The sequence below is a fragment of the Accipiter gentilis genome, chromosome 24 (genome assembly GCF_929443795.1).
Source record: "Accipiter gentilis chromosome 24, bAccGen1.1, whole genome shotgun sequence".
Taxonomy (NCBI): Eukaryota; Metazoa; Chordata; class Aves; order Accipitriformes; family Accipitridae; genus Astur; species Astur gentilis.
Genome location: NC_064903.1, coordinates 17665052 through 17679535, shown reverse-complemented (window position 1 = coordinate 17679535; position 14484 = coordinate 17665052). Strand labels below are relative to the sequence as shown.

General features: G+C 54.1%; 1 protein-coding gene across 1 annotated transcript; it reads left to right on the top strand.

Annotated features, from left to right (window-relative positions):
• The first annotated feature begins 4182 nt into the window (after positions 1 to 4182).
• TNMD (tenomodulin) lies at positions 4183 to 13127 on the top strand. The gene is made up of 7 exons (XM_049827928.1): positions 4183 to 4526; positions 4654 to 4788; positions 8096 to 8236; positions 9042 to 9143; positions 11009 to 11162; positions 12200 to 12372; positions 12662 to 13127. Exons 1-7 carry the CDS (start codon positions 4410 to 4412, stop codon positions 12869 to 12871), a joined length of 1032 nt encoding a protein of 343 aa, XP_049683885.1. The 5' UTR covers positions 4183 to 4409; the 3' UTR covers positions 12872 to 13127.
• Positions 13128 to 14484: the final 1357 nt, after the last annotated feature.

The window sequence follows — 14484 nt, the reverse complement described above, 5'->3', positions numbered from 1 at the left end:
GAAGAAGTTAAGTGTTTGAAATAAAACCATGTAGTCATCTAGTAGAACAGAGACATGAAATTGTTATTTATCAAGATCAAACCAGCATTTGGATAAAATTCTCTGGCGCTGTTAATAACTTCTGTTGACGAGGGACTCGCAACAGCAGCAATGAGGTAGACATCCCCCTGAGCCCAGAGGAGCGGGATTTTTCATGGGCTGTGAGCAAGGAGAAGTGTGTGTCTTCAGTAATAACTTTCTGAGCAGCTCCATCGGAACGGCCACCACGAATTTATCTTTTTCTATTCTCTCCAAAAGCTTTGTCAGCTTTGAATAATCTGCTGTGGCTACAGGCTGCCAGAGTGCCACATGGCCACGTGCATCTCCAACATGAAGTCCAACTCCCTGAGCAGTTTTATCATAATGATTAAGTTTCTTAACTTAAATCAAGGATGTCTCTGGAGTTCCCTACGACAATGTGAACTTAAGATAAACAATGAATGATGAATAGGCCAATTACTGAAACCTCCCTTCAGCTGAGGCCATATGTGGCTAGTTGATAAGAGGAGGTATGCGTCCTCTCATCTGGCAAATGTTACAGAAAACGCGATGGTTTGAAGCAGAGACGGTTCTGTGTAATCAGGCACTGGCTAATGAGCAATTTCCTTTTATATGTGATTTTTCCCTTTCTCTGCTGTCCAGGATGTTGGAAGCGGGGAGGGAGCCGGGAGCCTGACCAACATGTGTGCAAATGCTTCACCCGGGTATAAATCACTGCCCTTTGCCCCCCCAGCAGATCCCAGTCCGAGACACAAAAGCAGCAGGAGATGGCTAAGGGCTGCGTGATGGTACCGCACACATCTCCCGAAAGCGAGGAAAGGCTTTTCCTGAGAGACCTACCCAAACCAGAGGAACAGCCGTTCCATAAATCTGCTGGCAGCCTGCTCAAAGCTTTGTGTGTGCAACAGCAAAGGGGGACAGACTCCTTGGACCATGGCTGAGGACCAGGAGACGGACGCCTTGGACCATGGGTGCAGCCCCCCAGACAAACTGTAAGCCAGCATTCTGGAAATATTTGGGGGCTGGAACACCTAAAAGAGCAAAGCAAGAGGCATTTCCCCTACTGAGAGACCCCTCGGCGGCACCCAAGGAGACGGGGTGAAGGCTGGTATGGGTGGGCACAGCGGGGTGCCCCCGGGGGCTGCGGCTCCGTGTCGCTCCCCCGGCTCCGTCCGGGAGCGGGTGCCACCGCTGCCACCACACCACCCTGCAGCGAGAGCCGCGAGGCGCCGCATCCCGCGGTAAACGATATGATTTACTTACTACCTATGGAATTGCCCAATTAATTCACTATCCACATTAATATTATGGCTCATTTTTAACTTTACTGTCTCCATCGTTCCAATTTAGTGCTGCTCAGAGATGCTGCCACTGACCTTAATGGGTTTTTCATTATAACAAAGAGCACCATATTAATCACGACGGGTTTTCGGCTGGAGGCTGCTGCCTGAGCCCCACTGCTTTGGGGAGCTGCTTTTTAGTGGTTCAGGGACCTATTTTATTTCTGCCAGGCTTCTCGCCCCTGCTCACACCGTGTACAAACCTTCGTGTTGTCCAGGAGGAATTTCTTGGTATAACATTTCCAGGCACAGAGATTTTATGCGGCAGTCAAGCTACGCTGCAGATATGATAGATTTTTCTGGGCGAATTGGAGCAAGAAGTAGAAAACCGAAAGGATGCACCAGTTGTAGCCAATGAGCCTCTTATTGTCCTGTATAAAAATCAAATGCCTTTTAATAATTTCAAATGTTCTTCTGGGTATCAATTAGTCACACATTAATATCAGCATTGCTTCTCTTCCTCAGTTCACATCAGATTAAATTCTCCCCTGTCATAGACATTCGCGCTCATTAGCTTCAAGGAAAATTAGTGATTGTTCCCTCTTCATTGGCACTGATGGGAGATTTCCATCGGAACTGCTTTTTATACAGAGAACCTGATTGTCATCTTAAAGAGATTGAGGGCTTTTTCCCCAAAAAGTGTTGTCTTTTCATGGAAAATCCTTTTTTTTTTTTTTTTTTTCTTTCTCTGAAACCCTGAATGCTGAGCCAGAGCACTGGGGAGTGAGGGGAAAAAAACCCCATTCCTGACCAGCATCATGCCACGGTTTCTGTCCCTCTCTGCATCCCAAGTATCCATCTCCCTGTCAGAATTCAGCGGCTGTCACACAGCCCACAGCTGCCGAGGGGAAGGACAAGTTGGGTTGCACAGGGTTTTGCTGCCGTCAATCCCTCCAGCTCAAGGCTGGATATTTACAAGAATCTCTACGGAGAGCAGCAGCATCGAGGGGTCTCATCCTGCTCCCTGCCCTGCACAGGGGCCAGAACACACAGAGCTGAGCTGGCTCTGGGGCTGCACGTGCATGCGTGTGTTCATGCGTGTGCATGCATGCATTGTGTGTGCTGGCTCCCATTGCTGCCCATCCCTCCGGGCCAGCAGTGCCCAATTTTGCAGCCTGCAACAAAACGAGGTCTCCAGCCCGGTGGTGGGACCCCCCCGCACCCCCCACCGCTCACCCCAGCCGCTCCATCCCCGGCACTCGCCAAGCGCTGGAAGGGACCGATGATATTTATTGAGTTTTATTAACTCCCAGCCCTGGGAGGTTCTCACCTCTTCCAGCTAATTCAGACGCCTGACTCCTGCCGGAGTTACAGTGATTGCCATTAAAAAGCTTGACATTTACCTTACAACAGTAATAAAATAATAATGCCTAATTTGGTTTACGAGTGGTATTTGCAGTGTTTCCTGTGCCTTGAGTGGGGGATATTGTGAAGATCGCTGCTATGCTGATCAATTACGCCTGCTTAACAGCACTGCTGTAATTCTTTCCTGTAATCATAACTGTCTTTCAGTAGAGCTGCTCCAAAGTTTTCCTCTGAAACTGTAATTTTGACAGGGAATGAAAATGTTTTCAGATACTTCAGTTTCCAGCGAATAACAACAGCTTCGGAGGTGAAACTTTCTGGTGAAAAGTGAAGAAAGACAAACCTGGTGTCTGCACAGATTTTGCTGCATTTAGATTTCCAAAATCTTTCAGATGTTTTCAAAGGCTGCCTGTGATTGCTTTCCATTAAAAAGTGATTCTTCACCTCCAAATAACCTGCTGTCTTTCACTTGTCAATATAATTCCCTTCTCTTCTTGGCCTCTCAAATATTAAAAACTCCCGGTGTGTTTTACATCCCCGAGCGATTGCTACCGAGTTAAGGGAAGGGGAGCTGGCCCCGGAGCTGCCGCTGGGCTGTGGGCCAGGGAGCCCAAACCCCTTTGCAGGGAGCAGATACACAGCAGATACACATCCCCTGCACACACACGTGCACGACACTTGCCCCAAACCATTCAGCGACTCCGCTTCTGACCCGCTTGCATTTACCCCCAGGTTGCAGGCAGCGATGCCCCGACACGCTCGCGAAGCCAGCGCCGGACCCGTTAAAAGCAATTTCTTTCTCCTTTTCTCACCCTGAGCAAAACTCAACATGGATTTTCTTTTTTTCAGTGCAATTTTAATTAGCGCATGATGCACTCTGGGTTTTTATGAGAGTAAACAGCTCGGAAAAACAGTACATGCCAGCTCCTCTACACCAGGGAGCCTCATCCTGTTTAGACTAGAAACTTCACGCTGGATTTCTGAAAGCCTTTCTTAAGATGGGTTCATTTCCGTGAAAAAAAAAAAAAAAAAAAAAGGGTATGATTTCAACAAATGGAAATTTTTGAATGTAGCAAAAAAAAGAATTAGTCAGGAAATTCCTGGCTAGGCCCACTTTGGGGCAAGGCTTTGCGCAAAGTGGGAGCAGGATGCCAGAACCCTCCACGGGGAGATCTCGGGCTTCCCACCGCATCGCTGAGGGCTGGCAGTGAGCGTGTGCACACGTGCGTGTGCGTGCACACCCCCGCGTATGTGCGTGCACACCCCCGCGCGCGCCCAAGCGTGCACGCACATACGCACGCGCACACCCGTGCCCGTGCGAGCGCGCCCGCGTGCGCCCAAACGCACGTGCGTATGCACACCCGTGGGCAGCTCCGGGGCTGTCCCCGCTGCGGAACCCCCCCCCCCACCGCACGCATCGGCACGAGCGAGCGGCCCCCCCGAGAGCAGCAGTGCCCACGTCCCCGGAGCACAACCGGGACACCTCCAGCCGTCAGAAGCGGAGGGCAGGAGCAGAGCTTGAGCCAAAAAAAAGGGGACCCTGGACGTGGCCGACGGAGAACGCACGGTAGAGCTTCGTGCGGGCTCGTCGCCAAAAGCGTGGGAATCGCTCACGCCGGGCAAAGGGCGAGCTCTGCGGGAGCACCCGGGGCCCAGCGGGCTGCGGGGGGGAAAAGCTGGCTGCCGCCGTCACGGGGGCGGCGGTGACCCAGCCTTCCCCGCCGCATGTGCAGCCCAGAGCCTCTTGAAACTCCACCTCGGAGCGGGCTCGCGTCCTCGCACACGGAGGAGACCATGGGAGGGACGGCTCGGGAGAGCCCGGAGGACTGCCGCTTTCTGGACGTAAGTTCGTGGCTTGCTTTGCCACCGTGCAGCTTGTCAGCGTGATAGAGGTCTGATACGCGCGTGTGCTCGTCCCTCCTTGAATCGTCAGCGGCCCGCTGGCTATCGCTGTTTTGTCATTAATTAGGCAGAAGCATCCAAGACGCGAAAGAAGACCTGCACCAGATACCAGATCTGCGGAGTGCTCTTCAGCGTCCTGCTCGTTTCTCTTATTCTGATATTTTTTGGTGTCAAATATCTCTGGAACCCAACACCCAGAAAAGTAAGTAAAAACTCTCCGACCCAGCGCTTCAGAGTGCTGCTCCCCCAGACAGACGTGTTCCCCCCCCGACTCACTGAAACTTTTAACTACACCCCGAAACACAGGCAACTTTGCAAAATGCATTTTCTTAGACCACAAGTATTCATGGGACTTTTAAAAGTCTTTGTATTATTCATAACTAGCTTTTACTTTATACGGGCTGGGTTTTTTTCTCTATCACCGCATTCTTTCCCTAGCTGACAATTACAGGGGATGGGAGCTACGCCACGAAGAGTTAAAGTTACTCCTATTTCACCGGCAGCAAATTTTATGACAAGTAAGAAAATATTTTCCATTTCATTTCAATTATCTTGCCAGAAACTGGTGGAAAAGTCATTATGCCACCGCATAAAGAGGAGAGAAAGCCAGGACGCAGTGGTGATTGATTGTCATGGATTATATTTCTTACTTTAATGTGTCTGCAATGTGAGGGGACGGTGAGACGGATTAGCTTTTGGAGGAGCTCCTGCTAACTGGATTGGGCTCGTTTATTCCCAGCTCCCCAGACAGACGCTGCTGTAAGTGCCGAGCGTGCCGGGGGCGGCAGCGGGGCTGCGCATCTCCCATACATCTCTGCCCACTTCTGCCCAGCATCTTGGCAATTCTGCCAAAACCCGTTTTTTTTATCCCATACCCCCAGCAAATCGCTTAAGCTTGAAGCCAACGGCCTGCCCGCTGCTCCTCATCCCCCTCCCCTTTGAGTTTCCATGCTCATCCAGGAGGCCCTGCTTTGCGCCCTGACGCCGTTGACTCAAGAACGTCTCCAAAATTCCCGTGCGCAGCCAAGGCGGCCTCTTTCCCACGGTGGCATCTCCTCTCTCCTCCCTGCCCCATGCCGGAGCCGGGCCAGCCCAGCCAGGCTTCCATCCCGCTGGGCAGAGGAAGCACCCCGCTCGCTGGAAACTTTGTCTTCTTATCAGCAAATAGAAATAAATACCCCCAAAAAGAAAAGAAAGAGCAATAAAAGCCATATGTGCCTCCAGGCTCCTGCCAAGACGGTTATAAAGTCTCTACTGTTCCTCGAAAAATAGGGTGCGTGCCAGCCACGGGGGGAAGAGGCTGTTAACCCCTGGAGGTGAGGTTTTCTCCAAGCCGACGGCACGGAGCCATCGCTTCAGCCTCGGAAAGGTCATCTGGAGCACTGGCCCTCGGCATCCTCATCGGTGGGCACTGGTGGAGGATGGAATCCATTGGTATTTCTGAAAGCCCTTCACAATGCCTGACGGGCAGGCACATGAAGCGCGAGATCGCAGGAAAGCAGAGATGTTCTTCGGGTAGAGCTGAAAACTGATGTTCCCGGCGTTCCGCATCGCAAACTCCTCTGCGGCCGTGGGGCAGCAACTTCTCCAGTTGGGCCGGGAGTCCTCCGGGAAAAGCAGGACGGGCGAGGCTGGAAGTTCCTAATTCTCAAAAATATAAACCAAGGGGAATTAAACTCTTTAAAGAACAAAAACCCCTTTGAGCTCCCTTCATGCAACTGGAGAGTGGAAAAAAATCTTTAAAGAAGACTTGTTCCTCTGAGGGGTGGCCTTGGACACGGCGCTGCCCTCCGCACGGCAGCATCCGCGCCGGCCGGCACAGCCGGCGAGGGAAGGCGATGAGTCAGCTAACGAGGGGCTCGTCGCAGCCTCGCAGGGGGACGTATTTCAACGATTCGCAAGCAAGTGTCATTTTTAGCCCTATAAAACATCTCACAGCTCTCTGAGCAGCACGGAGCCGGCAAAGCCCAAATGGGTTAGCTGGCCACTGCACTGGCAAAAGTAATTCTTTGTAAATGGAGAGGCACTCGAAGGTAAGGTGCCACCCGGGATCCTACCCTCCTAGAAATTATTTATGGCGCCGTGTGCTTTTTGTCAGTCAAAACCAGCGGCCTTCCAGCCATTTCAGGCTTCAGACTATTTTTACCATACCGTAAAATCCATTGACAGCTATATATCTTTATAAAAGCCTCCTGCTGACTAACAGGAGATGCTCATGGCCGCCAAGGCGCACATCACTTCTAACTTTTAAACAGAGGTAAAGGTACCTGGCAGTTACCGCCTGCACGGCCAGTTCTGCATCCAGTGCTTGCAAAACAGGGGATGCTGGTGCTTGAAAACATCGCTAAGAGGTTTTGAACCCCCTGATGGGGAGGGATGTGCAAGAACCAGGGGACTGTGAAAGGGGGTTGAGGTTGGGACAGCCGGCAGAGCCCCTGCCCCTCACCCGCGCATTGCTGCAGGACCAGGGTGCTCCTTCCCCGGCTCCGCGGCCGTGCCAGGGGACAAACGGGGCTTTCCCATCCCCATTCCTCCATCGCTCCCCGCTGCTCCGTGGACTCGAGGGGTTTTGCACAAACCCTTTGCTTCCGCACGGCACCGTTTGATTTGGGAAATGAGACTCCCCAAGGCTTGCCAGCTCTCGCTGCGCCAGCAGAATCATTTTTGTGCTTCAAATAGCATCTGCCACTACTCATCCTTGAAGGGTCAGGCATCCGCAGAGACTGGAGGGCTGCCGGGCTGGCTGAGTGCAGTGAGCACCTGCGAGGAGGAGAGGGCTGCTCCCCCCGGCTCCCCGCAGGGATGAGTGCCGCCGGGAAGCCGGCTGCTACGCCCCGAAGCTCTTCAGCAGCCCTCGAGGAGGTCTTTAATCCGCAGGCAATCCCTGATCTCCTCCAGGCAGAGAGAGGCTTTTACCTCTGCCTTTCCAGGAAAAACAGAAGGTGCAGAGATGGAGCAAGCGAGATGGGGATGACACGATGGATCGAGCAAGCTGGGGACACAGTGATGGAGCAAGCGAGACGGGCATACAGTAATGGAGCAAGAAAGATGGGGACAGAGTGATGGAGCAAGCAAGCCAGGGATGTAATGATGGAGCAAGAAAGTCAGGGAGAAGGGAAAGCGAGATCCCTTGGGCTCAGGACTTCAGTCCAGCCTGGGACGTGAACAGGCTCATGCCACAGAGAGCACCAGCGAAGGCTGAGCCGTGGCAAAGCTCCTGGTGCAAGTGTGGGATGAGCATCTCCTCCCCGGCTTGACACACATGTACCCCCCGCAGCCTGGCCCCGTCCTGCCCTTCTTCCCAGCCCTGGCACCCAGGACCTGCCTCTCCTTGCGTGATCCCGATGATGGTCCTGGCTCAGAGCCGGGGCGCAAGGGAGCAGCCGGCCCCGTGGCAGGGTACCCAGCATCAGTGGTCACGCACCCAGCACCAGCCTGCTCGCCCACCAGCCGGCGTACGAAATCGGGTGGGGGCTGAGCCGACCCCTGAGTGGTTTTGGCTCTCACAGGTTTACGACATGGAGCACACGTTCTTCAGCCACGGGGAGAAGAAGAAGATTGTGATGGAGATCGACCCGCTGGCCAGGACGGAGACCTTCAGGAGCGGGAACGGCAGCGAGGAAATCCTGGAGATCCATGACTTCAAAAACGTGAGTGCGGCAGGGTTCGGCCCCGGGACCCTGCCTGCGGTCTTACAGCGGGACTGGCGGGATCCCTTAGGACACCACGGGATTGCTGGAGCAAGTCCCAGGATGATTTGCTTCTGCGTCAGGGAGAGCAATTCCCAGATGCAGACTCTCTGGGGATGCTCTCAAAGGAAAGGAGATGTGTATCTACGTAAGCTTCCACCGGTCTTTAATAGCGGCGCGGTTCAGTTCCAGTGAAATACATCTTAAAAGCAAGACCTAGTTATTGGATTTATCCTTGCAAAGGAATGCAATCATCATAAATCTGTCCGAGCCCAGTACATTTGTCTGTCTGGAGAGCATTAAAACCTCATGACAATGTTGTAGGCTCTCTCTGAAACCTAATTAAAATTTGTAGGGAAATACCCTGTGCAGTGACATATGGCAAAATTTTCAGCTAATAGCCTAGCAGGAACTGGGGGCCCAATGTTCATATAACCGTAATGGTCAGATGCTATTCTGCATATTTTTATTTCTGATAACTAGAGCTCGTGATAGTTATAAGGAGAAGGGGAGCAAAGTAAAATTTTATGACTATCTACCTCAAAATATTTGTAAAAAGCCCAATTCTCCCAAACCGTAAAATGCAATATCTCTTAGGAGAACCTGTTAGTACATCTTAGCACCACTGCTGAACAGAGTTTGCACAAAAACGTCAACAGGAAAAATACGACTAAACCCTCATCCAGCTGTACCCTCCATACGATGGGGTTATTTATCCTCCTGCTTTGCCCTGACTGCTTTTTTGGTGTTTGTTTTGATGCTGTAGGGAATAACTGGCATCTTCTTTGTGGGCCTCCAAAAATGTTTCATCAAAACTCAGACTAAAGTCCTACCTGAGACGACAGAGGCCAAGATCCCTGAGCTTGAGGTAGGTGAATAAAACAGGACACCCCTCTGCCCCCAGTGAAACCCACTCCTCTCCCTGGCGTTGGGAGCGTGGCTGCCGTCCCTACCGCCCTTCCATCTGCTCCAGCCTTCCCAGAGATGCTGCAATAAAGAAATAATGAGTTGTGATCGCTTCATAAAATGATCTTATTTCAGAGGACTGCTTCTAAAAACAACAAGTGGAAAGAGATGGGATTAGACAGCCGACAGACAAAAACCTCTCAGTACAATACCGGAGATCAAGAACAATAATCCTGTTGTAGTCAAAAGGTCGCAAGGCAGCTCAGGATTAGCAGGCACCAAAAAGTCAATCAAATTCTTTTCTCCAAGAATTGAGCCTCATGTTCTGAAGCAGAATGAGGCAGAAGTAATGAATTTAAAAGAGCAGCCGCGTTTAAGAAATGCGATTTGAGAAGGCACTTGGCGTACAGCCCGGGGAGGTGGGAAGCACTGGGCTGGGGCCACCTCCCTGTCCTGCACCGACCCTCCTCCCATCGATGTGCCTGATGGCTTCTTACACCCATTGGACTTTTGCCCACCACATCCCGCTACAAGGAGTCTCACGCTTTGCATGCTGTGGGGAAAAAAAGTGTTTGTCTCCATACTCTAACCCCTCTCTGATGGTGTAACCCGGGGTGATGGCTCAGTCCCTTGAAAGCAGTTGTCCCTTGTCCCCTGTCCCCGTCCCCATCGCCGAGCCCCCGGCGGTGGCGCAGCCCTCCCGCCTCCCCGTTTGCCAGACGAAGGGTGGTAGCAGATTGAATCGCCCCCAAGGAAGCTGTTGCAGATAAAACTCCAGCAGGACACGTGTTTGAAACGAAGCGTGGGCAGAAACATTTCCCTGAATCATGACCCAAATTCCCAGACACCGATTCTTTGATTATGCCATAAGAAGCTAATAGATCTTTTCGGCTAGCGTCGTAAAAGGGATGTGACTTCCCAGGCTTTAGCAGAACATTGCCCCGGGTTGAGAGCTGAAATGTAAAACCCAATGAGATAAATGTAGATGTAAGCTCTAGTCATCTCTTCCCAGAGCCTGCGCGCTGCCAGGTCCTTCAGGCAGCACCTCCCCAACCCCATGGCTTTCACCAGCGACTCCGAAAACGACTCAGACTGGGTCAGGTTGTGTTGGCTCTTTCCTAAGACTTCCCAAAGCCATAAGGAAAAACTCTCTAAAAGAGAAACAGAGCCCCAGACGCCTTCTGGAGACAAAAATGCCATTTGCCAGCTTGCTCTATGGGCTACCACCACCAACATACAAAACGTTGCCTTGGCAGATAACTCAGCGCAGACCCATCCAATAATCTTTATATATCTCCCTTCCTAAGCGCCTGCCAAAACACACCATGGACTAATGCAACAGCAGAGGCATGTGGTATAAATTACAGAGTATGGCCGCGCAAAGAATTTCTGTGAGGAATAAATTAAAGTGTTCGATCACAAAATCCGTAGCAGAAGGAGAGAGAAATTAAGTAGTAAGAGCAAAGCAGAGAGGAGATGTTTTAATCTTGGGTTTTAAATGAGCTGGGGCACTCCAGAAGGCTCTTCCAGATGGTGGGGACTGCACAGGAGAAGGCTCTTGAAGCGCGATGAACGGAGGGAAGAGAGAGCGGGGTGGTGTTGGCTGGAAGCAGACAGGGAAGACGAGGCTCGTGGTGGGTCTCCCTACTTGAGGACCAGCGGGGTACTGCATGTGCACCCAGCGAGCACCACAAGCCAAGGCAGATGAAGTTCAGCTGCTTTTTGGGAGGGGAGAAGTGCCTCAGGGTAAGCCGAGGGAGGAGAAGCAGCCAGCGGTGGGGAGAGGGTATCTCACCACGCCGGGGTGAAATCTCGCTCTTCTTCCAGGGGGAAGAAATCACGACCACCTACTTTGAGCAGTCCGTGGTCTGGGTGCCTGGGGAAAAGCCCATACAGAACAAGGAGTTCCTGAAGAGCTCCAAAATTTTTGACATCTGCCGAAACGTGACCATCTACTGGATCCACCCTACTCCAATAGCAGGTACAAGGAGCCGTCTCGTTCGCGAAGTGCTCGTGAGCCCCCTCGCCAGGAGCAGCCCTGCCGCCCACCCACGTTCCCCCTGCCATGTCCCCCCACTGTGACATGGTGGGAACCCATTCCCACAGCCTCGTACATCTCAGACACGACCACAATGTTAGCCACGACCACGAGAGAGTATGGCCATTCTAATAGCAGGGGCTGAAGTTTCTCTCTACAAAGCACTTGTCTCTGCCGGCTCCCCACTGCCCTGCACTTTGTAGAGTGGCCACCCTCCTCATAACAAAGCAAAAAAAAAAAAAACCAAAAAAACCCTTTGTACCTGCAAAGAAGCCAGCACTGCTGGAAACTGGGACGCCTAAATTCTCGTCACTGCATGAACATCAGAGCATGAGCAGACATCTGCATCTAAATCACACAACAGGGTTGCCATCTCCAGCTGCTCACTACACAGCCCTCACAGAGGTTGTGGCCTCTGAGATCCGCCGGCATAATTAACCCGCTCTCTCTAACCCACTTCTATCCGAATGAGCTAGTTTAAAACCCCTGCCGAGAAAACTCCCTCCGCTCTGCAGCCACAGACGTGCATCCCGTCCCCCACAGGTACCAGTCAGCTCACGGCCATCGATGGTCCTGGGAGCAAGTGGGCATCAGAGACCCCCAACGCAGAGGGAGGCTGCTGTCCTTGGCTCCTGTTGCTTTGCTGGGGCTTTACAAATCCCCCGCCCCCCCCAGCAGCAGAGCTCACCGCGAGGACGTGCTTCCCACACGTGCCCCACGCAGGGGATGCCAACACCACCCACGGGTACCCACCACCCACGAGCGCAGGGAGGAGACGGGCCATGTCTGCTCTACCCTCTCCTCCCACCATATCATCTCCCAGGCTTGGTAAGAGCAGGAGGCAATGGTGTACAGATGGTTTGCCGGTGGGGTTTTCTTGTACCCTGGCACCAAATTTTGGTAGAGCCATTAATGCCTGCTGCTGCATTTGTCCTCCTGCTCCCTGGTTGTTGACAGCAACTTTTGGGCTCTTCCTGTAGCTCCTGAGCTGGCCAACCTTGAAGGGGCAGAAGAAGAAGATCCTGAGCTGCTCATAGACAACCAGAGCTGGTTGGATGGGGGGAGCGAACATGAGGCGAAGAAGGACACGCAGGCAGGGCCCAAGCGCCAGGCACGGCAGCTCACCGAGGAGGACCTGCCCGTCAACGACTACGTGAGTGCGGGGAATTGCACCCTGGGGTGCCCTAGCCATGGTCCCGGGGTGTCCTGGTCACACTCCTGGGGTGTCCTGGCCATGTCCCTATGGTGCCCTGTCCATGGGTGTCCTGGCTGTCCTGTCCATGCTCCCTGGGGTGTCCTGGCCACGGTCCCAGGATGTCCTGGCTATCCCGTCCATGCTCCTGGGTTGTCCTGGTCACGCTTCCAAGGTGTCCTGGTCATGTTCCCGGGGTCCCTCGGCCACCCACCCTCCTCACTAAGCTGACGCTGGCTTTTCCTGACAGTCGGAGAACGGGCTGGAGTTCCACCCCTTGTGGGATGAGCGAGGCTACTGCTGCGCCCAGTGCCGCCGCGCCAACCGCTACTGCCGGCGGGTCTGCGAGCCCCTCCTGGGCTACTACCCCTACCCCTACTGCTACCAGGGCGGGAGGGTCATCTGCCGGATCATCATGCCCTGCAACTGGTGGATCGCGCGGATGCTGGGCAGGGTGTAGCCCCCGCCGCGCAGCACCCGGCGCTTGGGTGCTGCCCCGTGCCCGCCTGGCACGTCGTCACCCGTCCGGATGAGTCCTGACGTAGCCTACGCGCGGGTCGTTACCTGCTTGATTGCCGGCGAGATGCCGCGCGGGCACCGCCTGTCCCCCCGGCATCCCGCGCTGCTCCCACGGGGCTGGGGGAGGCCACGCTCGAGTGCATCATCGCCACGCTGAGCAGCAAGAGGCAAACAATAAACGTCTTGTATGAGCGATTGCAAAGAAAATGGAAAGTCGTTTAGTCTCAGTCTGTGACGCTTAATGGGTCTGAGAAGTGATCTAATTGCTCGGCTGCCTTGTCACGAGCATCCATAACTCAGGTACCAGGACTGCCGGCGCTCGCCTCACTGGGAACGTGCGGAGGTCCCTAATTTGCTCCCTGACAGCGCTGGTAGTTGTTCAGCACGTCTCGACCCTCTGCTCCAGCATGCTCTGGTGTGTTCGGTAGTTATTAGCGACAGCTCAGGGATGGCAGCGGGCCCCTCAGGAGCGATGTGCAGCGTGGTGGTGTGCGGGCGAGGCAGAGGCAGGAGCGGGCACCGGGAGCCCCCAGGGAACCGGGCAGCAAAAGCCAGCGGGAGCGGAGGCGCGGACGACCCCAGGTGCCATCAGCTGTCCCCAGCCCTGTGACCGACAAATGAGTAAAACCCGAGCTGCTGGAGGGAAAAAGTAAGTCCTTGACACTGCAGCCGCCCTGAGCGGGACACTGCCTGCAGCAGCGCTGAGGGCTGGCGGCCAAAATCCCCGCGCAGCCTTCCCTTGCTCGTGGGCTCGGTGCTCACGCCAGACCCCAGGTTCCAGCTTTCATCCCGAGGGAGCCGGCTGCTGCCGAAGAGCTTTGACGGACCGTGGGTGTCACTGGGGGAAACCCTCTCGGTGTCCCTGAGGGAGCACGTGCTGCCACGGCCGGTGCTTTCCAGGGAAACACCTGGAGGGATGAGCCTGCCCGGCCGCACGGGCAGAGGTCGGGCTCTGCTCGCTGCCACTGTGCCGGGTGCCAGCGGCGGTGTCAGCGGGGCTGCCAGGCCTTCCCCATATCCCTGCGGCTCCTGTGGGGATGTGAGCAGGTTTTAAGGGCCGTTCCTTCCACCCCTGTTCACAGCTGTGCTGGCAACGTGGTTAAAACACTGGGAGCGCGGTGCAGCAGAGCTCCCTGCGCGGCGTCCTCAGGGACACCAAGCAGTCTTGGGGACACCAAGCGTTTCCGACAAGTCCCCGAAGACATTTATTCTCCCTGAGAGGAGGGGATATGTGAAACTCACCCGACCACAGCTGCTGCGGGAAACCGGAGCCCTGGGGCCAGCCACCGGTGCCCGTGTCCCGGCTCGGTGGGTCCAGCCGGGTCACCAAAGTGTGCCCAATGCCTTTGCCAGGAGAGCAGTGTCCCAGGTCTGCCTGGCATCTCCCCCAGCACACGCCTGTACCTCCCAGACGTTACCGCTGTCTCTCCACATTTAAAGCGAGGTGTCTACTTAAGCACTATTTAACTAGATAAGATCTGCACCCTCTGATGGCCACAGTGCCTGTCGCCGGCCATGGGGACGAGCAGGCTGGACAAGCCTCCACGCTCCCCA